The sequence below is a fragment of the Benincasa hispida genome, chromosome 1 (assembly GCF_009727055.1).
Source record: "Benincasa hispida cultivar B227 chromosome 1, ASM972705v1, whole genome shotgun sequence".
In the NCBI taxonomy this organism is placed as follows: domain Eukaryota; kingdom Viridiplantae; phylum Streptophyta; class Magnoliopsida; order Cucurbitales; family Cucurbitaceae; genus Benincasa; species Benincasa hispida.
In genome coordinates this window covers 60,583,837-60,607,259 of record NC_052349.1, presented here as the reverse complement: position 1 = coordinate 60,607,259, position 23,423 = coordinate 60,583,837, and the positions used below count along the sequence as shown (strand labels likewise).

The following is a 23,423-nucleotide window of genomic DNA, read 5'->3' as shown; positions in this document are numbered from 1 at the left end:
ATATCAGAAAAATAATGAAAAACTTTAGGTCCTAGAGAACCATAATTTTGGGAAATAAGTGCACTTATATTTTTACTAGTTTATATGCTACCGGTTGGAGTAGAGTTAAGCATATATTATATTTTTACTTGAGAATTAGCTTACGTGAATTTATTTTATTCTATTAAATCTAATCGTGATATAGTTGGTTGTGAAATGCAAATTATTTATCTAATTCATATGAGCTAGATCTTAAACAAGTTACTTAATACATGGACAGGATTTTTTTATATTTTATGGTAGTCTCTGAAACAGATCATAAAAACAACTACTTTAAATCATGTTGAAATCTTGATGATTTACAAAGCAAACCAATAATGTTCTTATATGAAGATGATAAAGCATAAAATAGGCAACATCACAATTCAACAAATTTATGCAAAAGCCGACTTGGCCAACTTATTGACAAATGTGTTATCTACAACAACATTTGAGAAGCTAACCCACTACATTTGCATGTGACAACAAAGAGTTATCCAGTAATGTTTTCATGAGGGGAGTAGATGTGCTGCACTATTTTTTCCTTGATTATGATTTTGTCCCATAAGGTTCTTGACAAGGTTTTTAATGAGACACTTATTAAAGTATATGAATAATATACTTGTTTTACTTTCACTATGTGTTTTATCCCATTGAATTTTTCCTAAATTTTAACAAGACATATTTCTATAAACTATGGACTTCATAAATGTTATAAACATTTGAATGTAGATTATATATCCCCACATGTATTCTTTATAAATTCTATAAATAGTGGTCATTAGAACCTTTTAGATACACAATTAAATAAAAAATACACTTACTCTCTAGTTTCTCAACTCTTTACTTTGTTCATATTCTTTTAAAAGGGTATTTTGGACATTTAAGAAGCGAAATATTGGATTTTAATCGGACAAGTCCCTCCCATCCTTCCGCTATCAAACTCACATCGACGAAGCAAAAAACCCTAGAAGCCCCCCACCCTCTCTTCGCTCTGTTTCTGCTTTCTTCTGCGCCATTGATTTCCATACATAAATTTGTGTTAAAAACAACACATTTCCTTTTATCTCTACCAATTTCGTTTTCTTCTTCTGTTTCTTCTCTCGTCTTCCTTTGTTTTCAGGTTACAGCGACGAGTTGAGGCACTGGTTTCGGGGACCCATTTTGTTTTTCTAAACTTTTTTTTTCCTTTTTTCTTTTGGGAGTTGTAATATTAGGAGTTTTTGTTGTGGGTTTTCTTGAATGGCTGCTGTGATTTTTCCCTTTTAATCTCTAATGGTGGGTTTTGTCTTATGGAATTAGGGTTACAGTTTTCCTTTCATTTCTTCATCTAAGGAATTCTTGGCCTCTGTTTATCCTTTACTGTCTGCAACGTGAAGCAAATACTTCCGTGAGTCATTTTCAATATCATTTTTCTATTTTTTCTTCTTTAATGTTCTATTTTATTATATTTTTTATTGCATCATTTGATATTTTCTGCTGATTCTTAATCATCCCTCTGGTGGTGGGTTCGTTTTGCCCTTTGCAGGTTTGAATTTTTAGTTTTGACTTTAGCGGGATGTCTTCCAAATCGAAATATTCTGTTCTTGATAATCGACCGATTGATCAGTGGAAGGTTGCGGAGTTGAAAGAGGAGCTTAAGAGACGGAAATTGACCATCAAGGGCCTGAAGGAAGATTTGGTAAAACGGTTAGATGAAGCACTTCGAATTGAAAGGGAAGAAAATGGTGAGGAAACCAATGGTGTTGATGATGACCCTCCAGTTACAGATAGTGACAATAATCAAGAGCATGCGTCTATTGTTTCTGAAACGACGAAAGAATCAAATGAAGACGCTAACATGATCGAGAATGTAGATGATGTTGGAGTTCGGGTTGACAAGGATGATAGTAATGCAGCTGTGGGCGAAGGTGAAGTTCAAGATGGGGTTGGTCTTAATGGTTCTCCTAGGGTAGAAGAGGGCTCGTCCATCCATGTCACTACAGTGGAAACTAAAGTTACTGTAACTGAAACTGTGATATCTGAAGTAGCGTTAGGTGTGGAAGGTTTGCAAAACATGGAAAGCAAGGATAATGAGGATTCAAAAGTCCAGTCGGAGATTGAGGAATCGAGGTCCCAGCTAGATAGTGAGGATTCAAAGCACCAGCTGGATAGTGAGGAATCAAAGCCCCAACTGGTTAGTGAGGATTCAAAGCCCCAGCTTGATAGTGAGGATTCAAAGCCCCAGCTTGATAGTGAGGATTCAAAGCCCCAGCTGGATAATGAGGATTCAAAGTCCCAGCTGGATGATGTAAATATGGAGCTCCAGGTGGAGAATGAGAATTTGAAGTCTCAACAGGCAGATCTCATGCACGACTCTTCTGCTCCAGACGACCAGGTATCTGAGGTCAGCCCTGTTTTAGGGTCTCAAGTAAGAACTGATTCTATTTCTACTGATTCTGTGACAATTAATGAAATGATTGAACTAAAGGAAAATATATCTGCTGACCATGTAAAATTAGAACTAGATGTTAAGCAGGAGATGGTGGAACCATCATCCAGCATTATTGTCCCAGATGCTGGCGAATCACATCCGATGGATGTTGAAGAGCCGCCTGTGAACAAGAATGTTGAAGAGTCACTTGCAAACAGAGATGTTGTGGAGTCACCTGAGAACAAAGATGTTGTAGAGCCTATTGTGAAAGATGTTGAGGAGAAACATGGTGTTAAGGACATAATTTCTGAGCTTCATGAGAAGCATGATGGTGAAGATGTGGGGTTCTCTGAAAAGCTTAATTTAGATAGAAGTTCTGGGGATGATTCAATAGAAGATGCAATAGAGAATAAGACTGATTCAGGATATAATCCTGAAGAAATGGGAGATAAGAATGTAAAAAATGAGGGCCTTATATCCAAAGAGGAAAAGGTTGCAGACATAGCAGTGCGAGGCTCATCTGCAGACAAAAAGAATATTGATATAGAGAATGACGTTTCATCTTTGCCTGCTGAAAAAAGAAGGCTTCATGGTAATGATTACATCCAGACCCTCTCCTCTTCCCCCAAGCCTGAACCAAGTCACCATGAAAGGAAATAAATGAAAATTGTGTTGTTTTCTCAGCCTAATTAAATATTTGTGCATATAAAGTAGCTGATTTTGTGAATTGAAATTTTCATTATGTTTTTTCTGCCGTACATAAAATTTTGATCATGATAAGTTTATATTTAGGAATTTTAAATTAAAGCCTTTGCATGTTATATAATATTTTGACTTATGTATATGCGATATAATGGATGCCACTTTAATTAGAGATGATGAATTTTATTTCAGTTACCTTTTTTTTCTATGAATAATGTTATATCAATTATTGGAATTGGTTTCTTCTTCTTCTTCTTCTTCTTCTTGTTAGCTATATGTTGGATTTTCATTATTTTGATTTTCTTGCATATATAAAATATATGCAGTTTTAGAGTACACTGTATACCCCACAATCCTAAAAAAAGTTGTAAGAAGAGTGGATCTCTATCTATTGCTTGAGTTTCTTGAAACTAATTATTGGTCTAGAAGAAATTGCGGTTAAGACAATTGCTAGCTTTCTTTCTATGGGTTTTTTTTTTTTTTTGGGTTTTTGGAAGTTTAGTTGATATTTAGTTTACTGCAGTCTCTGCATTGGCTTCTCTGTAAGAAGTAGGTAGCTAAATGATGTTGGATGACACTGGAAGGACATTTCTTGCCTTAGTGCTTGTTTGGTAATTGATCCAAGTGTTTTGGCGCAGAGTCATTACTGTGTTATGTTGTTGCGCTTTCTTGCATGTAGTGATGAATAAAGTGTACGAAACATATTTATTCTGGTTTTAAATAAAAGCTGCTGTTGGATGAATTATGTTAAGTGCCAACTTCCATATTTTTGCTCGATGTTTTCATTTTCCTTTGTCTTTTTCAATTATTTGTACCTCTTTCATTCATGAAGGATGTCTTCTGGTAAGGTTTCTTTAGATGTAAGATGATCTGCAAGTATAATGGATCGCTCATGGTTCTGTTAAATCTTGTTTTCAGTTGAACTGATATTTTGTCTGGCAATCTGGGATTTACTTTCATTTCCAGCTAAATGGACAGGTTTCTGTCTCCATATCTGTCCATCTACACATATTTCTTTCTTATTACCTTTTTCTGGCCATACCATGAGGTATCAGTCGACAATTTTTGGTGATCGATTGCGCTCCCCATTTCAGTGGAACGCTGTGCTCTTTTTCTTTCCTTGTTAAAATGCTACCTTTAGCGTTTAATTTGTCTCTCTTCTGCAAATTCCGAGTTCTGTCCTGAATGAGAATCTCTCTCCGTTTTATAGAAAATATTTCTCATTATCAGTACAGCCGTTCAAAAGCAATTGAGACAAAGGGTAGATATGCTAATAGTTCTTCCCCCCTTCCTCTGAGTTCAATTTAAAAACATTGCATATTGTGATTTTCCTTGGTAACCTGTTAATATGAATTCTTATTCCCTCCCCTACACGTAATCTGCAAATTTTGTTCTCTGGGGATGTAAATTGTAAGATTTTTTTATGGGTATTGAATCTCCTTAATTTTCCAAGTCAGCTTTCATTTTTCTGTTTGTAAATTTAGTCGTCAAAATCTTGTAAGGGAGATGATTTATTTATTTATTTTTGGTGGGGTGGGGTGTTAAATTATTGTGGATGGTTCAGTCACTGGCTCTTTTAGTTAGTATCAAGTGCATTCTTTTGTTTTGATGGAAAACATTGGGAGGTATTGTTTTTGTCATTAGTAAAATCATAGGAAAGTGGAACCTTGAGATCATATAGCCAATCTGTAAGTTTTTTCTCCTTTGTTTTTCCCTTTGTTTTGTTGTCTTGGGCTTTCACTTTTTGTATATTTCATTGGATAGAAGTCTCTTCTTTTTTGAGATGTACGAAGGTAGTAAAGGGTTGATGTTCATTTGCACCTCTAGGATGATGTTAGTAGAAGAATGAAAGGTAACCCCTAGGCAAGTAGAGAGGGAGCAAGGAAGTGATTTTTTGAATTTGTATTTCATGTGATGTGGTAAGAGTGGTTAAGATCAATTGAAGTTTTTTGAATTTGTATTTCATTTGCTGGTATCCAAGTCTGGCTGTATTACATTAAGTACCTCTCACATATTCCCTGTTAAACAGTAAAAGTTGATCCTTTTTCCTTCTGCAATGAATGTAAGAGCAAGTCACCTATTTGACTGTCTTGTTGCTATTAGTTACGTTTCTCTGAACTGTAATTTCATCTCCTCTTTAAGTTTAAGGGGGTCTAAAGGGGAATGGGGTTTTAGAATTTGACGTGCTGTTTGATTGGGGGACGTGACAGTCTTGTTGATTAGATCGAAGAACATTATTCTGCACTGGATTTCATTAAAATTTATATCTTGGTTTTGTTTTGTCTAATGAGTTTATTTGGCAGATCAAGCAGTGGTTGGAAATGAGTCCGTAAAGAGACAGCGGAGGTGGAATTCTGAAAACCTCAAAATTCCAGAGCCCCAAAATGCTGCTCATACGTCCACTAGTAATTCAAAGGACATTCATCAATCCACTGCTCCGAAACGCAACTTCTCTAGATCTGACTCCACAGCTAGTGAAGATCCATCAAAGGAACGTGTTGGTGAGTTAAATTTGATGAGCTGACTATATTGTAAGTGCTGGGCCACATCTGATTCACTGCCTCCTTTTTGCCTTCTGCAGTTCCACCATCACCGAAACCTCCCACAAATTCACTAAGAATTGATCGTTTTCTGCGTCCATTTACCCTCAAAGCTGTGCAAGAACTTTTGGGCAAGACTGGCAATGTCACAAGTTTCTGGATGGATCACATCAAGACACATTGCTACGTAACTGTAAGACTTTTTGCTCCTAGTTGTCAGGATCTAGTTCCTACCTATTTATAAGGGGTGCATAGTTTTGGAATTTGATTCCCGGACATAACATCAAATCTTCTATAATTGCTTTGATGCAGTACTCATCAGTGGAAGAAGCCATGAAGACTAGAGATGCTGTTTACAACCTCCAATGGCCACCAAATGGTGGGCGTCTTCTTATGGCCGAGTTTGTTGATCCTCAAGAAGTAAAAAATCGAGTAGAAGCTCCACAGACTCCTACACCTGCGGCGGTTGCTCCACCAGTCTCTAATGTGCTCCCACCCGTGCAACCTGAGCCTTCACCTCGTCAACCAAGGCAGCAACATGCTCCGCCACCTTCTCTTCCACCACCCCCACCCACAAACAACCTTGCTCAAGCAAGGGAGCAGCTACCACTCCCACCTCCACCTGCACTTCCTGATAAAGTCGACACTCCTATTGTCACCTTAGATGACCTCTTCAGGAAAACAAAAGCTACTCCTCGCATCTACTATTTACCTTTATCAGACGAACAGGTGCAGGTAAAACAAACAGCAGCAGCAAGGGGAAAAGACACTAAGCAGTAAGTCGAGACAATGCCGGGCTTAGGTGTTGTATCCTTGCTGCTGCTTGATGTGCCCTGTGGATTCCTTAGTGAGTTTAGATTTTGGAAAGGTAAAAGGCATAGAGTGGCATGTTTTGAATGTCTTGAGTGCTTGCAGGGAGGAATTTATCTCTGTAGAGCTGACATTGGAGGGTTTTGGAATAGAACCGGATCGGTAGGTGTATTTTTTTTTCTTGCATATTAATTAGGATATTGAGATTGACTTCTAAGAAAAGGATTACTTTGTATTTGGTTATGTAATCATGTTTCTGTCGGAACAAAAGAACCTATGATGAGTTAGATTTGTAGTATCATATGATGCCTTCCTGAAAATTTCATGACGCTAACCTCTTTGGATCAGATTCACCACTGTGCTCCAGTGTTTGGTTTATAGAGTTTGGGTCTAAAATACAAGTCTGGATATTGAATTCGGGATATGAAAGGATTGGTTCAAGTTGACTTGTATTGAACCTTTTTTTTTTTTTTTTTTTTTTTTTTTTAAATAATAATTATTGAGGGTGGTTTTAGTCTTCCAGTTTTTGAATTTACCCTCAGGTGCACATCGAGAACTTTTGGGGTTAGTCTAGAAAATATCATAATCCGATCCAATTCAATCCGTGTACACTTCTGAACCATTCTTATTTCGATCAAGTTAAAGCTTATTCAGCTTTTTTCTTCTCTTTTTTCTGGAGTTTTACAAGTTGTATATTGACTGAGAAATTTAAAATCCAAAATTGAAAAAAAAAAATGTTCGATGATCAAGTGAATGTTTTCATTTTGTCTCTACCATTTAAATGACACAACAAGGTGACTTTTACAGTCCTTGTAAAAGAGAGTTCTAAATTCAACTTTGATTCTTGAACAGTTTAAAGATTTTGTTCTATTTTGATATATAAATTTTCATAATTTCCACTTCAGTTCATCAAATTCTATAAAAGTGATTATTTTGATTTTGATTTTGTTTTTGACGAGTCGGTAACATAATTTTGAGTATGTACTAGTAGGTTGTTATAAGCGGGTTTCAATTTTCAAGCAACATAGGTGACACAAACAAGTAAACTTAGATTAAAAATCACACAACAAAGACAAAAATGATTGTTTTATTAAAAAAAAAAAGTGTACGAGACTAGAAAGATATTATAAAAATTTAGGAACTTAAATGGACTAGAAAGATATAAAAATTTAGGTACTTGAATGGCATAAAATTTTTAGGGACTAAAATAAACCATACGAATAATTGAACAAACTTAAAAATTTAGAGACATTATGATTTGAGTTGTTTTCCTTTTTTTAAAAAAGTAGAAAAAGGGAGAATAAGAGGGAAAAAAATCAATTTTTACATCAAACTTTTAATTTCATCGAATTGCACTATAAACTTAGATAAGTATTGCAATCATAACATCAAACTTAAAGAAACATCACAACAAATTTTACTTTTGATAAGTTTTCATTTGAAAGTTTGTCAAGCCTTCAATGAACTGTAAAACGTATGTAGAAACAAAATTGGTCAGATTTAAAAGAAAAACAACCTTAGAGCTAAATTTTGTTAAAATTATTTAATGTTCAACTTGTATGCAAAATTTGATATTATTAAAATGAGTAAATTCACATATATTTTTATTACTTTTTGTTAAAACTAGTGGTATGAATTAGCAGAAGTTAAATAAAAAAAAGGTAGAAATTGGAACATTTAACTAAATTTAGGGTTAATTTGATGAAATTGAAAATTAACGATAAAATTAATTTTACATAATAAGTTTTAAGAGACATAAGTGAAAATTCTAATAGATATTCTATTTCAATCTTTGAATTTTGAAATTTGTGTAATTTTCAAAAGTAAATAGAATATATGTCAATTATTATTTTTATATAAATTTATTTGAACAAAAATTTAAAGACTTATTAAATATTTTTAAAAGTTTAAAAACTAAATACACATAAATTACTAGTGAATTAGCTCAACATAAAATATGCGTCATAAAAATATTAAACAAGAAAGTAAAAAAAAAAAAAAAAAAAAACTGAAGGGAAGTGGTACGAAGCGGGCTACATGAATCGTAGATGCGTTTATTTTTATTTGTTTGCGCCAAAACTTTCCCCAAATTTCTTCCAATTTTCTTCTAAAACCCCATTTTCTCTTCTTCCTCTGCAGCTCTCTCTTTCCCTTCTCTGTTTCCTTCAATGTCATCTGATTCCTCTTCCGATTCCTTTTCTTCTTCCTTTCAACAAATACCCAATACCTAATTTCCCATTTCACTCAAATTCTTCCCTTCCCTTTACCCCGTTTCTCTGCATTTTCTCCCAACCGCTCCCCTTCCTCTACTTTCATCTCCTTCTGATTCCTTCCGCTTCCTCTTTTCTGGGCTTCAATTCCCTTTTCTTCCCTCGATTCTGGGTTTTCTTCGCTTACCTCAACTGCGTATGCTTGATTGGGCCTTCGAGATCTTCCTTCTTTTTAGGGATTTCTACTGTTCCGTTTTGTTATTGGGTTTACGCTCTAGTTTGCTGCTGCTGCTGTACTGGAATGAATAGTGTGTTCAGTGAGCAAATACTTGCTGATAAGCTGTCGAAGCTCAATAGCACGCAGCAGTGTATTGAAAGTATCCTTTTTTGTTGCCCCATTTGCTGGGTTTCTGCTTTTCTTTTTTCTTGTCTTTAATTAGGTGGAGTTTGAAGTTCTTTGCTTCGAATTGATAATTTGCTGCTTATTTTGTATTTGTTTGAGCCTGCCCACTTTTGCTACTGTTGTTTTAATTCCCTAGAGGTTGATTACTTTCTACCCTTTTGAGCTTGGATTGAGATCTTATGGAATTTGGGTATCACATTTCAAATATTGTTTCTTCTTAAAATGCAACCAGTAAGGGTTTTTGTAATTAATCTCTTTGGTATTGTTGCTTATTAGAGAGTGTTTCTTAATTCTGTTACCTTTGGTGTTAGCTTGTGCCATCAATGTTGGATTTGCTACAAAAGGTGTTACTGTCATACTTAACTATTTTCCTATAGCTTTGTCACATTGGTGTATATTCCATAGAGGCAAGGCTGAACTAGTTGTTGCAACATGGGATAAGCAGTTCCACAATTCAGAAATGGTCCAGAAAGTTCCTCTTTTGTATCTTGCTAATGACATTTTACAAAACAGCAAGCGTAAGGGAAATGAATTTGTTACTGAGTTCTGGAAGGTTCTTCCATCAGCGCTTAAGAATGTCCTTGAGAACGGTGACAACCATGGAAAGAATGTAATTTCCAGATTGGTAAGTTTGAGTTATTTTCTTTCCTCTTATTGGATGAGTGGTCTGACCCTCATGGATGTTGTAAGATTCTCCTATTAAATTTGTTGTCGAGTACTGACAAAAATTGAAGATGCAATTAATGGAATTTATTAGGACAGCTACTTCTTTTTATTGAGTGTCTGAGATTGTTGTCTGTTATGTTTAGTAAAAATGAAGAAACTGTGGATTCCTTGAGCATGAAAATTGTTCAAGAAGTACTTCCAGAATCTTATTTTATGGCTTCTATTCCTTCCTTCCTTTGAATATGTCAATCAAATTGTGCTTGCACATTTTTAGGTAGATATATGGGAACAAAGGAAGGTATTTGGATCTCGGACTCGAATCAAAGATGTAATACTTGGGGAAGAAGCACCTCCTCCTTTAGAGTTTAGTAAAAAGCGTACTCGATCAGTCAGAATTGTCAAAAGAGATTCACGGTCAATTAGAACGGTGTGTGACCATTTTATCTTCAGCTTCTTTTTCTTTTTTTCTTTCTTCTGGTGGCACCAGAAGTTATTGCAAGACTTTGTTTTGATTCTCCACGACTGTTCTGTTTTAATTTGGTACGCAGAAATTGTCTATTGGAAGTGCAGCTGAAAAAATTGTGTCAGCATTCCACCTGGTCCTAAGTGAATATTCTAATGAAGAAACTGAGATGACCAACTGTAATTCTGCGGTTCAACGTGTGAGGAAGATGGAAAATGACGTTGATTTTGCTTGTTCCATGGGTATGGTAACAATGATTTAATGTTATTGTTTGCATGGTCTAAAATGTTTTTGAAAGGAATCCAAATTTGCATTTTTAGTTTAAATTTTCTAGTATCCCATCTTTCAATTGCCAATTTATACAGTCTCTGAGTTTCTATCACTATCCACCAGCAAAGAATCCCCAGCGTAAGAAGTTAGCCAAAGAACTGGAAGAGGAAGAAAGTATTCTGAAACAGTGTATTGAGAAACTACAATCGGTTGAAGCCAGTCGGTTGGCACTGATCTCTCAGTTAAAAGAAGCCCTGCATGTTCAGGTATATTGATCAATCATTTCTCAATGTCCTTAGAAGTTTGAACAAATTTGATTTCTGTATTACATTATGAACTATGAACTGACAAATTTGGGAAACTGGACAACTGCAGGAATCAGAGCTGGAGAATATTCGAACCCAGATGCAGGTATTTTCTTGAGTGAAATAGACTTGTTTTGCTTGTGAGTGACAGGGTAGTTATATGGAGGTATTTATTAGAACTTCAACAGGAATGTTTATAGATTTGTAATATGGAAGTGGGTGACTGACTGGCTCATATGGAGGAAAAATGAAGTTTACCGTGGATTACTTATAATTCATGTGAATCTGATGGGTGATGACGATTGAAATTTTTTGTTATCATTACTCATTTCATTTCAAACTTCAAAATCTACAGGTAGCTCAGGCTCAGGCAGAAGAGGCTAAAAATATGCAAAACCGGCTAAATGATGAAGGTTATCTATCGAAAACTTCCACCACTGATTCAAATGCAAAAGCAGGACAGACTCCTAAGAAGTCGGCTGCAGCCATTGCAGCAGAGGTTGCTGACAAGCTTGCGGCTTCTAGCTCCTCTCAAATGATCATGACATCAGTTCTCTCCACATTTGCGGCTGAGGAGGCAAAGAATACGGGTCTAGCAAAGACCAACAATGGATTGAATGCGTTTGCATCGAAGCCCATGCGTCCCTCTGCCGGTTCTATTACAAAACCTGAAGTTGGTTCAGATCCTAACGTGTTTATGTCTATGCAGCCCCTTCCTGCTCCCACTAATCATACATATCAATCAGTTATGGTGCCCCAACCAACTATGCAGAGCCAAGCCCCGAATTCACAAACTCAGTATCAGATGCTTCCGAGTGCACCTTCCCAGCAATATTTGCAGCTCTCAAATGGAGTCTTAACCCCGTATGGTTATGGTAGTCTTCCAAGCTCAACTCCCGTACCACCACCGCCTATGCCCCATATGGTTAGTCCAGTGGTGCCCTTGACCCAGCAGATGCTGCAACAGCCAATACCCTTAGCTCAACAACCATCACCTATGATACAAACACAACCAGTCCCTTTCACACAGCAACCTTTAGCACCTAGTTTTCGACCGCTTCAGCCGCCGGGGATGGTGTATTATGGGCATCCTCCCCCTTCTCAGTGAATATATTGTGCTAAAGGTATCTTCTCTTTTGCACAGAACCTATTCATTAATCATTGTCATTAAATTTTCTTCATGTACATTGGGACAATGGAATTTGATATGGAGACAGATAGCGTTCATGGGCTTCTACAATAGGGATTATTTTATAAAGTGTTGAACCAAACTTATAGGTTAGTTTGGTTCTGAAACATTCGCGCCTTCATAATCATTATTTACTTCAAGAGGGCAGACCATTAGAATATTTGTGATATATTTTAGTCCCTTAAGTTTCAGTTTGATTCAAGGAAGCTTGTGTAAATTTATTATCCTAAGCATTGACTTATTATACATTACTTCATTCTTATGTCAGGTCAAGTTTTAGACAATACCACACTCGTCATTGACGTTGATCTCTGAATGTACGAGCCTGTGAACGAAGCAAGAGCCAAATCATATCGAGCTGTGGTGGTAAGGACTTGCGGTATTTAGTGCATATTTTGAGATAATTAAATTGATATCACTGTCTTCTCCCTCTGCCCTACTTTGTGGGTGAAGATACAGAAAGTATGGAAATGATGTAATTGGTATAGGGCTCTACACATTTGGGAGATCACTCAGCCCTATGATTTCTTAAATAGGTTCCATATGGTTCAGTTCAATTTTATGAGTTCAAAGTGACGACGACGGTTGTACTGATAAAAGAAAGAGCAGATGACAGACAGATGGACGACGAGCTAGCCCACACGAATGTCTATGTTCTTCATTGTTGAAGCTGTGAAAGTGCTAGCAATGGCAGGCTAGTAGACTTGCTGAATACTGTGCTTAATGTGGGGAAATTACATAAGTTAGTGGCAGCCTTCATGGAAGTTTTATTATAAGGGAGTTTCTTTAGCAATCAATAGGGCTTCTCTCTGACAAGATATGAATATGCTTATTGGGACAGCTTGGGAATGAAAATTCAAAGGCTCAAAACATAGACATTGAGAGCTTAGCTTTGTGAAGCTCGGAAGAAAATGGGTCCAAGTAGCTCGAAAATTATAAAGGAAAATGAATGAACTTAGATTAGAAGAGAGTTGATTTTCACCTACATTTATCAAAGTAGGTTAATTAATCACAAGTAATAGGTTAAAGTTTTGCTAAACAAGGAATTTTTAATGATTATATTCAATTTTTTTAGGGAAAAAATGGATCAACACATTAGGATATAAAATTTAGGGTTAATCATGGGATCTACGTTTCAATTTCAATTTTTTTTCATTCTTTTCTTGATGAGGGAAAGTTTGCTTACTATTTTTCTTTCTTAAAAAAAAATCAATTTATTGTTATTATGTTTTAAAATTATACTAGTGAGGAAACATATTGCACTTTATTCCATTCTTAACTCTTGCTCTAAATTTTTGTTAACGAAAATTTATTACAAAACTCATTTAAAAATTGAAGAGAATAGCTTTAGATGAAATAGATGTCAAGTCACCTGCTCCAATCACTCATTTCATTTGCTTGCTAAGAGGTTATGTGTTGATATCAAGTAAATATGTTCTATAAAGTTTGGGGAAAAAAAAGCAATTTTGATTCTAAATTCGTCAAGCTATATGAATGGCAGGAAATTGTATACCTCAGACATAGATAAGTGTTTGCAGTTTGAATTTAAAACCGTGTTGCAATATTAATTAATTCTCAAGTAAATTGTCGCTCTAAATATCATTGGAATACCTTTATTTATTTATTTTAAAATGTGTTCAATGATTTACAAAATTGATAAAATTTTATACAAAAATGATGTTAGATACATTTTGAATGGAATTTGTGAATTTAGAGAATTATTTAATGCTTAATTTGTACATTGGTCAAGCGAAAATCTTTATGGTATCGAAATTAATGAGTTTACGGAGGTGTGTATTTTGTTTTTGTTCAATTTAGTGGGTTAATTACAACATAGATTTAAATTGGTACCTGACAAATCTTGGTTAAAATTGATTCTGTTTCCCCTGAAGTTTATAACAAAGAGAAACCCTTTATTCTCTTTTTGAGTTGAGTTACTAAACTAATAATGGTATCATTTAAATTTTGAACTTTTATATTTGAATCAACTTATTTTTTTATTAGGGTTGGCAAAGGGATGGATTCGAGGGGACTTTTCATCCTCGTCCCATGTGAAAGACTAGGGGTGTTCAAAAAATCCGATGATCCGAAAAAGTCTATCAATCCAATGTAACTCGTGCGGTTTGGATTGGGTTTAAATAAATAAAATTTTTATAGGTTGAATTGGTTCATGAGTTCATCTAATATAACTCAAATCAATCCAAACCAACCCGAATTTATTATTAACTTTAAAAAATATATATATTTTTTTACTTATAACACAATTATTTATATATATACATATATTGATTTTAATTTTATTTAATTTAAATATTTTATTTAATAATTTATTCTTCAACAACTCTTAAAGTAGTTTCTTTGCAACTTTTCACTATATAAATTGAAATTGAGTTGTTAATCTTAATTTAATATATGAAAATAATTAAATTATATTTTACATATTTACGTTTTGTTTCTTTTTAGAAAACTTTTTAAATAAATGTTCCGATTAATTCGAACCAACTCAACCCAAATATTTCATGGCTGGGTTAGGTTGGATTTATTTTTTAATAAGAATTATTTGGATTCAAGAAATTTACAACCTGAACAAAACCCAACCCAATTCATGAACACCCCTATGAGAGACATTAATCTCCATCTCCGGTCCTATCAAGTCGTTGTAGGGTTCTATTCGTAATTTTTTTATTAGCTATTTTTCTTGTTATATACTTTTTAATTAATATTTTATAATATGAGTTGAAGCCTTTCTTTCTCTAGAAATTGCACTTTTTTATTGAAAAAACAAACGTTTATTGACACAAATGCATACAATTAAAGAAAAACAAATAATAGAAATTTATAAATTTACAATCATTTATTTTTTCACAAAGAGAATTGAAAGTAAAACTGAGTTTCTTTAACTAATTTATTTAATGACAAGTCTTTGAATTAGTATTTTCTTTGGTAATAAAATACAGTATATTTATAATCATAAAATGTATATTCTATATTTTTAAAAACGTATTTAAAAGTCTAACGAAGTTGAGGATAGGGTGGAGATATCCTCCCATCCCGGTTGGGGACCCATTTTGTGTCCCTGGTTCGACTTGCATCTTTGGTCAAATTAGGGAATTCTCAGATACCAACAAGATTTTTGCCAAGTACTGATTCATATTTATTTTTACTCATTTCTATTTAAATCGATTCAAAATTACCTGAGTGAAATTAATTCTCTCTGAAAATCATTCTAAAATGTTGGAAAAATTATCATCATTTTTCTTTCTAAATAAGTAGAGAAAAACGGAAGAAAAAATGATGAAAAAGTGCTCATATTAACTAATTTCAATACTATCCAATTTTTCAACATTTTTTTTTTGGGTTAACTATAAGATGATGAAAGGATTTTTCTTGTAAAAAGAAGCTGGACCTGGGCTCTTTGGCGGGGAAAGATGTGCCTCCTACTGCCTAAGGAGATACAACCCACATCGATGAACTGAGTCATTGTTTATCGCAACAAAGTATAGGAGAAGAGGTCAGGGAAGAAATTTATTGGAAACAACACTCAAAAGTACATTGGCTTAAATGGGGCGACAGAAATACCAAGTGGTTCCATGATCAGGCTTCAAAAAGGCATCGTCAAAATAACATTAAAGGCATCATGAATTCAGATGAGGTGTGGTTAGAAAGTGAAGAAGGGATCCAAAATGTTTATTTTTGTCATATTTTGAAATCATTTTCTCCTCCTCTAACCCATCGGAAGAGATGGTGAATGCAGTTGTCGAGGGAATTCCACAAAAAGTGGCTTCTGAAATGAAAAAGTCTCTTCTTCAACCTTTTACTGAAATGATGTTGGATATGTAAAGAGTTTTCAGTCCAATAAAGCGCCGGCCCTGATGGTTTTTCAGCTGGCTTCTATAAGAAATATTGGTCGATTGTTGGGCCAAACATCACTGACTGCTTCCTGATAATTCTGAATAGGAAAGCTTCAATAAAGGAGTGGAACAAAACTTTTCTTGCTCTTATTCCGAAGGTCAAGGACCCCATGGTAACGTTACCTATAAATTAGTTACCAAGGCTATAACTAATAGGCTTAAGGTTTACATTGGGGATATCTCTTTAAACCAATCTGTTTTTGCATCGCCTTATCACTGATAATATTATTGCGAGCCACGACTGTTTATCCTTTTTAAACAAAAAGAAAAGGGGTAAGATGGGCTATGCGGCTTTAAAACTTGATATGAACAAAGCCTATGGGTCTTTTCATGCTTCTCGTGGAAACGAGAGGACCCTCAGAACGACAAACCTACAAAACAGAAATTCGTTATAGGCTTTCTAAAAGCATTGTTACCGATTGGAACACACATCATTTCTAAACCCACTAACCCACATTGGTCTATCTCCTCACTCCCTCCAAAACATGGGTACCCCTTGGGGCCCAAACTCAAAGCTCAAGATTGGAGTACATAAGGGAGACTTCCAATACCAAAATTTTCAATGTGGGATTCTCCAACCAAAAGGTTGGTTTCCTCTTGTTTTGAAAGTTAAATTTTCATCCAACAATCCCCCACTTGGAAATTTAAACAAAAAAAGAAGGAGAGAAAAGTTTTTCATCGAGCAGTTTCAGTCTATACAACACTGTGTATAAGCAAAGGTGTCTTACAGCTTGAACTTTTACATAGTGTAGATGATTCAGAATATACCAGAGTAACCCTTGGTTTTGAACTCTATCTCTAACAGCATCTCACACAGAGTGTCATTAGGGTGTAGTACGAAAGCCCGTGCTTTAAGGCCTAGCACGTGTATCTCGGTTTAGTGAATGCTCTAGAGAGTTTGCCTAAAAACTCTATAGGAAACGACCCTCACTTCCACATTCACATAGATGAGTCTATCAAGAGTACTCCTGTAGCTAGGTACCCCACTTGTCATCAAGTATAGATCTCATTAAGAACTGAGTTCAACCTTTCTTACACTTCAGGATATCATGCTCAGATTTGAAGTCATAGGAATGGAACTCTGTGTTTGGTTTAGCATAATTCACTATATATCACTCGTGATTAGTTATTACCCGTTGAACCTGTTTTTTGGGATCTTCAGTCTACAGGTTGGGTTTTCCTCACTATGATTTATCTTTCTATAGGCATGAGTTCCATCCTTTCTGAGGTTCTGAAAACATTTTCTCTGGCCAGTCATTTTGTCAAAGGATCTGCCAAATTTTCATCAGTCCGTATGTGATCCACTCTAACTGCACCAGTAGTGAGAAACTCTCTAATGGTATTGTGCTTACGACGTATTTGACGTCTCTTTCCGTTGTAATAACGGTTTTGAATTTCTGCAATTGCTGCAGTACTATCGCAATGGATCAATATGGCTAGTACCGGCTTTTCCCATAAAGGAATCTCCTAGTGTTATCATTTCTGACTCCATCGTAGATTGGGCTAAAATAGTCTGTTTCTTGGACTTCCAAGAGACAGCTCTACCAGCTATATTAAAGAAATAACCACTTGTAGCCTTTGAATCATTCGAAAGAGAGTTCCAATAAGCATCGCTGAACCTTTCCAGGATAACAGGAAACTTTTGATAATGTGAACCCTTCCAAGACTTCATCGGTGTTCTTGAACAACTTCTCAAATTAACAGGACGTTTTCTCTTTGTCTAAGATCTACTAAGTGCCAAGTCCTATTTAACTCAAGTGAGTCCATCTCATCATTTATGGCTTCTTGCCAGGGTATCTAGCTCTTTTGCTAGCTTATGGGTTAGTTTCCTCTTTAGGGTTAGGATTTCTAACTAGGGTTATACTAATTGATCTAGGGTTAGGATTTCCGAAATCACACATGCCTCGCCCGATCGACTGGACGGACGGCGACGACGGCGTGTGTGTGGACGTCCACTGAACCCATATTGGTCTATCTCCTCACTCCCTCCAAAACATGGGTACCCCTTGAGGCCCAAACCCAAAGCTCAAGATTAGAGTACATAAGGGAGGCTTCCAATACCAAATTTTTCAACGTAGGATTCTCAACCAAAAGGTTGGTTCCCTTTTGTTTTGAAAGTTAAATTTTACCCAACAAATGCTTACCTGAGAAGTCAGTTACCTATGGTTCATGTGTCTTAGCTTAGTAATCTAATTAGAGATGATAGTTTGATTATCATAAAAGCAAATGCCAGGGAATTTGGTGTTTTTAAGGTCAATTCTCCAAACTTATAAGTTGGCTTCTGTGCAAAGTGATAATTTTGCGAAGTCCTTGATAGTTTTTTCTCCCAATGTTCCAGCTGATTGCAAAGATTATCTTAAAAGAATATGTCATATCAAATCGGTTTAAATTTGTGATCTTATCTTGGTCTTCCTTCGATGTTCACATGCAAAAAATCTAAAGATTTTCAACCCATAAAAGATCGTGTTTGGAAAGTCTTTCAGGGATGGAAGGAAAAGTTCTTCTCCATTGGTGCTAAGGAAGTTCTCATCAAGAGTGTGGCTCAGAAAATTCCTACTTATGCTATGAGTTGCTTCCATATTCCTAAGGATCTCTTATGAGACCTAGTGCTAAATTTTGGTGGGCGAACTATGGTGGTACTAAAGGAATCAAATTTTTTGCAGAAGCGTGTGAACGCCGTGCATTTGGAGTTCAATATTGAAAAAGTAAAATACAAAGAAAATAAACAGAACAAACATGTTATGCTTAGCATACTACTAAAAGACGAAGAAGAGATCACGAGGAACTTACCTTTGAAGACTCCTCTTCGTGGTGTTTCCTCTCCAAGTCACGAACAACACGATCTCTTACCACGAACTCAACGTACGAGGATTCTTCCCTCAAACAAGATAGTACAGTGAACGTGCTTCCTTTGACACCACCACTCGGAGCCTTTGCTATTCTTCGAAGAAGAGATAAGATGGATGTGTGGGCTCCAAAAATTTTTTTGGCAGAGGGAATACTCAGAGAGATTAAGAGAGAAATCCTTTTCGTTTTTCTTTCACATTTTGTGTATCTTACCATTTGTATTCTTAATACAGAAAAAACAAAATACCGAAGGAGAAGAGAAGGAGTTAATTAACTCCCAATAAAAACCATTCCAAAAACTCCTTAGGGGAGTTATTAATCTTATATTATGATAATATATAATATTATATAATTAATTAACTAACACTTAGTTAATTAACTATATAATACGCATTTAAATCACATTAAAATGCAGTTCTCTCTTATAAACTATAGTTTTAATATGAATCTCATTCATATTAGTTTTAACCTATAGTATTTATATGAATCATATTCATATATTATATAGTATTATAAAAAACTAAAATGTATCAATATATATTATATTAATTTGAATCTTGTTCAAATATTTATCTCTTTTATTACTTATGAATCATATTCATAATTAACTATAATGTATCAGTATACACTGTACTTTATATTAATAATATTAATATCATATTTTCCTTAAATAATTTGAACAATTCAAATTATTTCCAAAACAATTGTCCCTTGTATAATCCTTAGTGAGCTAGCAAGGGAACCTTATAGACCAACAAATTAAAAGCTCTAATGATACGAGATTAATTAATTAAACTCTTTAATTAATTAACCAACATTCATTAATTACTGGTCACTCTATGAAAGACCCATAGCCGCTGTTTTCGCACTGTAGATGTCACACTCCACCCCGAAACCGCCTCCTAATCCCGAGGAGAGGCATGGGGGACTGCAGATACCACCCTTTTGTGATACTTACTGCCCAACTGAAACCTCTTTACTCTCAGTAAACTTAAAGTCAAGGAAATAAACAACTGATTGGTTAAGCCCATTTTATTACAACAGTGTAACGTTTATATAGTTCCAAGACTTTAACGACAAAGTTTACAATAACCATTCTAAAACCCCAGAAGTATGACTATGGCTGTGGCAGACCTTTAGTAGCATCCTGGAACTCCTCACCTTTCACTACCTGGGATGAAAAACATGAAAGAAAAGGATGAGCTTCACAAAACTCAGTAAGTGGTAAGTAACTTCTAGAGTCTATTTCAACTCATAAATAACAAGCATATCATATATACGAGATTAATACTCAAACCTCAGCTTTGAATGAGTCCGATCTCAACTCTATCTACACGTATAGTAGATAACTAAATTGATACTAATCATAAATGCTTACTCTCTTGCATCCCCTTTGTTTCCTATGTACACATAGATCACTGCTTATGGACTCAGAAGCTAGCCTACTGGCCCTCTGACCATCCCATACAGGGTTCTTCCCACATAGGAACTAGACCTCTTGGTCCTCTGACCATCCTGTGAGGTTCCACTTGGGGCTTAGGAATTAGGTCTATTGACCTCTTGACCATCTTAATCACACAATCTCATTCTCATGCTAATTACTCATTTACAGCATAAGTATATAAAATTTACTCTAATAAATATGCTTAAGACTTAAAGAAAATACTACTCACCTTAGTAAGGTGGGAATCTTCTTCTCTAGAAGTTTCTTGGTTCCCTCGGGCTCCCTTTTGAACCCTAAATTACAGATTTAACTTTAAGCTCAGATTACTCATAGTTCTAAGACTTATTTTGAGATACTTCCTTCTACAAACATACTCTAAAATGTCTCAGAAAACTTACCTTAAAATATTAGCTTAGAATTTCTCATGGTTTGGCCGAAATCATCAAAACATCAAAACTGGCCCAAGCTTATTCGGCCACTCGACCCTTTTGTCTTTTCTTAACCCTTCAGCCTGATTCCTTGGAGTTTCTTCTTCAAAGCCTTACCCTGAAAACTAGACTCTCAGAGCTTTCAGGTGGCTTTGAAATCTCTCAAAACACACGAGTATTCTAGGAGAACTCCTCGTCCCAAGTTGATACTACTTCCATACTTCACTGTCTGGCAACATCTCCTCTTTTTGGAACTTCATTATCAACGCATGGTCTTGCTACCAACGCATGCCCTTTATGATCAACGCATAATCTCCTCGAAATATACCCTCTAACACTCTTTCTTTCGTTCTTTAAAGAGGTTTTGACTTATGAATTGAAGAGACATCTTGTGGTGGTATTTATAAGCTAAAGGAACAGATCCTTCTCATCTTTACTAAGCCTTCAACGCAAGACACCTCCTACTTTTGAGTGTTTGCACCATGCTTTGCCACCACCTACTTCCTTTCCATTCACCTACTCTTATGCCACTCACCTGCTTGAGTTGTCTTCCTCATGCATAAGACTTCTTTGCATGAAACTCTATTTGTCCAGCTCCTATTTAACTCAAGTCTAACCACCTCTCGGTAAAGCCATTTGTCCGGATGAGCTCATCAGCCTTGCATAATGCAAGCCTCAACACCGCTCCATCCTTTAGTCCATCGTGCAGCTCCTGCACTTCATCGCACAATTCTATCTTCCAATGAATCTCTTGCTGTCGCTTAACATTCATCCCTCTCGCTGTTGCCAATCGTCTAGTGCCTGCGTCCTATCGCATAGCACTTATGCCCCGTCGTGTAGCTCAATCGTTTAGTGATATCTCACTCTCAACGATCTTGCTCTCAACGATCTAGCTCTCAACGATCTTGCTCTCAACGATCTCACTCTCAATGATCTTTCTCTCAACGATCTCGCACATAGCTTATCGCATAGCTCCTACGCCTATCGTCTAGCTTCATCGTGTAACGCTGATGCCTTATTGTCTAACACCATCGCCCATCGTCTAACGCGTCTACTTATCGTGTAACGCCATTGCCTAGCGTCTGCGTTTATCGTGCAACACCCATTGTCTAGCTCTGCCTATTGTGTAGCGCTCACACTCATCGTGTAGCGCTTGCATCTATCGTCCAACGACCGCTTATCGTCTAGTGTCTTTACGCTTATCGTCTAGTGCCTAAACTCATCGTTTAGCGCTATCATCCAACGTTATCATCTAGTGCCATCGTCCAGCTTCTACGCTTATCGTCTAGCGTTTACACTGATCATGTAGTGCTAACGTCTATCATGTAGCTCCATCGTCTAACGCATCACTTTACATCGTTTAGCGCCGCCTGTTGCTACACTATTGTCTGCCCAACGCCTTACGCTCATTATCTCGCTCTCTCCACTCTTGTTGATGCAGCCTCAACACATGAGAAACTCTTGGCAATGCCTCTTGCCAACGTCTCGGCCAACATGCATCCAAACAAGCTCAACACATGGTTGCCTTTGGCTTCAGTGTTACACTTAGCCTCATCTCATGCGTTAATGTTTCCTAACACCCAACACAAGGCTTCTTTTGACTTTACCCTTAGCCAAATTTTCACTAGTTAAGGCTTATCTCAAAGCCATTCAAAGAAAATCTCTTCAACACTTAGAAATTTCCTTCTCTTTAACTTAGGATTTAACTTATACTTAGTTAATTTCCTTAATTACCTGCTTAAGTAGGAAAATTGAAATCCGAGTTTCACAGTAGATATAGTTCTGTGTCCATGGATATGACTAATCAATAGTAAGCCGACCCTTCATGAATCCTTCATAACTACAGCTGGGTCAAATTACCATTTTACCCCTGTAATTACATTTAACTCTTTAAGTACCACTGATCTTTTTAATGAACAATTAGTTATAATCCAACTATAAACTAGACTTCTCTCTGACTAGAGAGAGTGAGGACTCTCATTGCTCAAGACCCAGAATCAGCCCTTAAAGGAGTAATTCATTTACTTACCCTAGAACCGGGAAGGAGTGAATTCCATCTTGTATAGTTATGTTCCCAACTCCTTACTTGGACAAATCCCAAAATGGTAGACAGATTGAGTCAGCGAAATCGGTCATTCTCACCCATACATATTAAAGGATTGCCCTCATAAATAGGAGTTCATAACTCACTCATTATTGAGGTCGAATTATCTATGGTCATTTTATGAAATGTTAATCTCTTCAGTCAATGGTGTTAAAGAAAGAGATTAATCATTTTTTGGTCCGGTTTTATACAAACTCTTTGTATAAGATAATCTCACTCGCATGTCTTCACATGAATGATTTAGATCAAATCATTTGTAACACTTACAACTTTTATAAAATTTACAAAGTGGACTGTATCTGTAGTGTCACCAGGATAAGATACCCAACCTTATCCATATACTACAGGTCATTTAGGTTATTACTTGAGCATGATCCACTTGTATATCTACCACATATTGTTCAAGTTTCATAAAATAGCCTTGGACCTTAGTTTATTGGATTGAGTTAATGTACAAAATAAAATAACTTTTATTTTATTAATAACAATTTTTTTTTATACAAGTTTACAAACTACAAGAACAAAGAGATTTAGGACGCTAATCCCAACATGCTAAGATTCATTGGCTTAAGTGGGAGAAACTTCGTGTGCCTAAGAAGTTGGATGGACTCAGTTTTTAGGATATTGAACTCTTTAATCAAGCTCTTTTGTCTAAGCAGGTTTGGAGAATCCTTAAAAATCCATCATTTTTAGTGAGTCG

General features: G+C 35.8%; 2 protein-coding genes across 3 annotated transcripts; both read left to right on the top strand.

Moving 5' to 3' along the window:
* The first annotated feature begins 939 nt into the window (after positions 1–939).
* LOC120081296 (apoptotic chromatin condensation inducer in the nucleus) lies at positions 940–6,836 on the top strand. The gene is made up of 5 exons (XM_039036043.1): positions 940–1,408; positions 1,547–3,023; positions 5,437–5,634; positions 5,715–5,866; positions 5,986–6,836. The coding sequence occupies exons 2-5, from the start codon at positions 1,577–1,579 to the stop codon at positions 6,451–6,453; spliced, it is 2,265 nt and encodes a 754-aa protein (XP_038891971.1). The 5' UTR covers positions 940–1,408; positions 1,547–1,576; the 3' UTR covers positions 6,454–6,836.
* Positions 6,837–8,547: 1,711 nt separating this feature from the next.
* LOC120081301 (regulation of nuclear pre-mRNA domain-containing protein 1B) lies at positions 8,548–12,970 on the top strand. Of its 2 annotated transcripts, XR_005482780.1 has the most exons (9): positions 8,548–9,070; positions 9,474–9,721; positions 10,037–10,189; positions 10,311–10,467; positions 10,619–10,761; positions 10,871–10,906; positions 11,156–11,924; positions 12,258–12,355; positions 12,526–12,970. XR_005482780.1 is itself a non-coding variant. In XM_039036049.1 (8 exons), exons 1-7 carry the CDS (start codon positions 8,995–8,997, stop codon positions 11,906–11,908), a joined length of 1,566 nt encoding a protein of 521 aa, XP_038891977.1. In that variant the 5' UTR covers positions 8,548–8,994; the 3' UTR covers positions 11,909–11,924; positions 12,258–12,970. The 2 variants fall into 2 exon arrangements, 1 of the variants encoding a protein (XP_038891977.1); XM_039036049.1 differs by having other exon boundaries at positions 12,258–12,970.
* Positions 12,971–23,423: the final 10,453 nt, after the last annotated feature.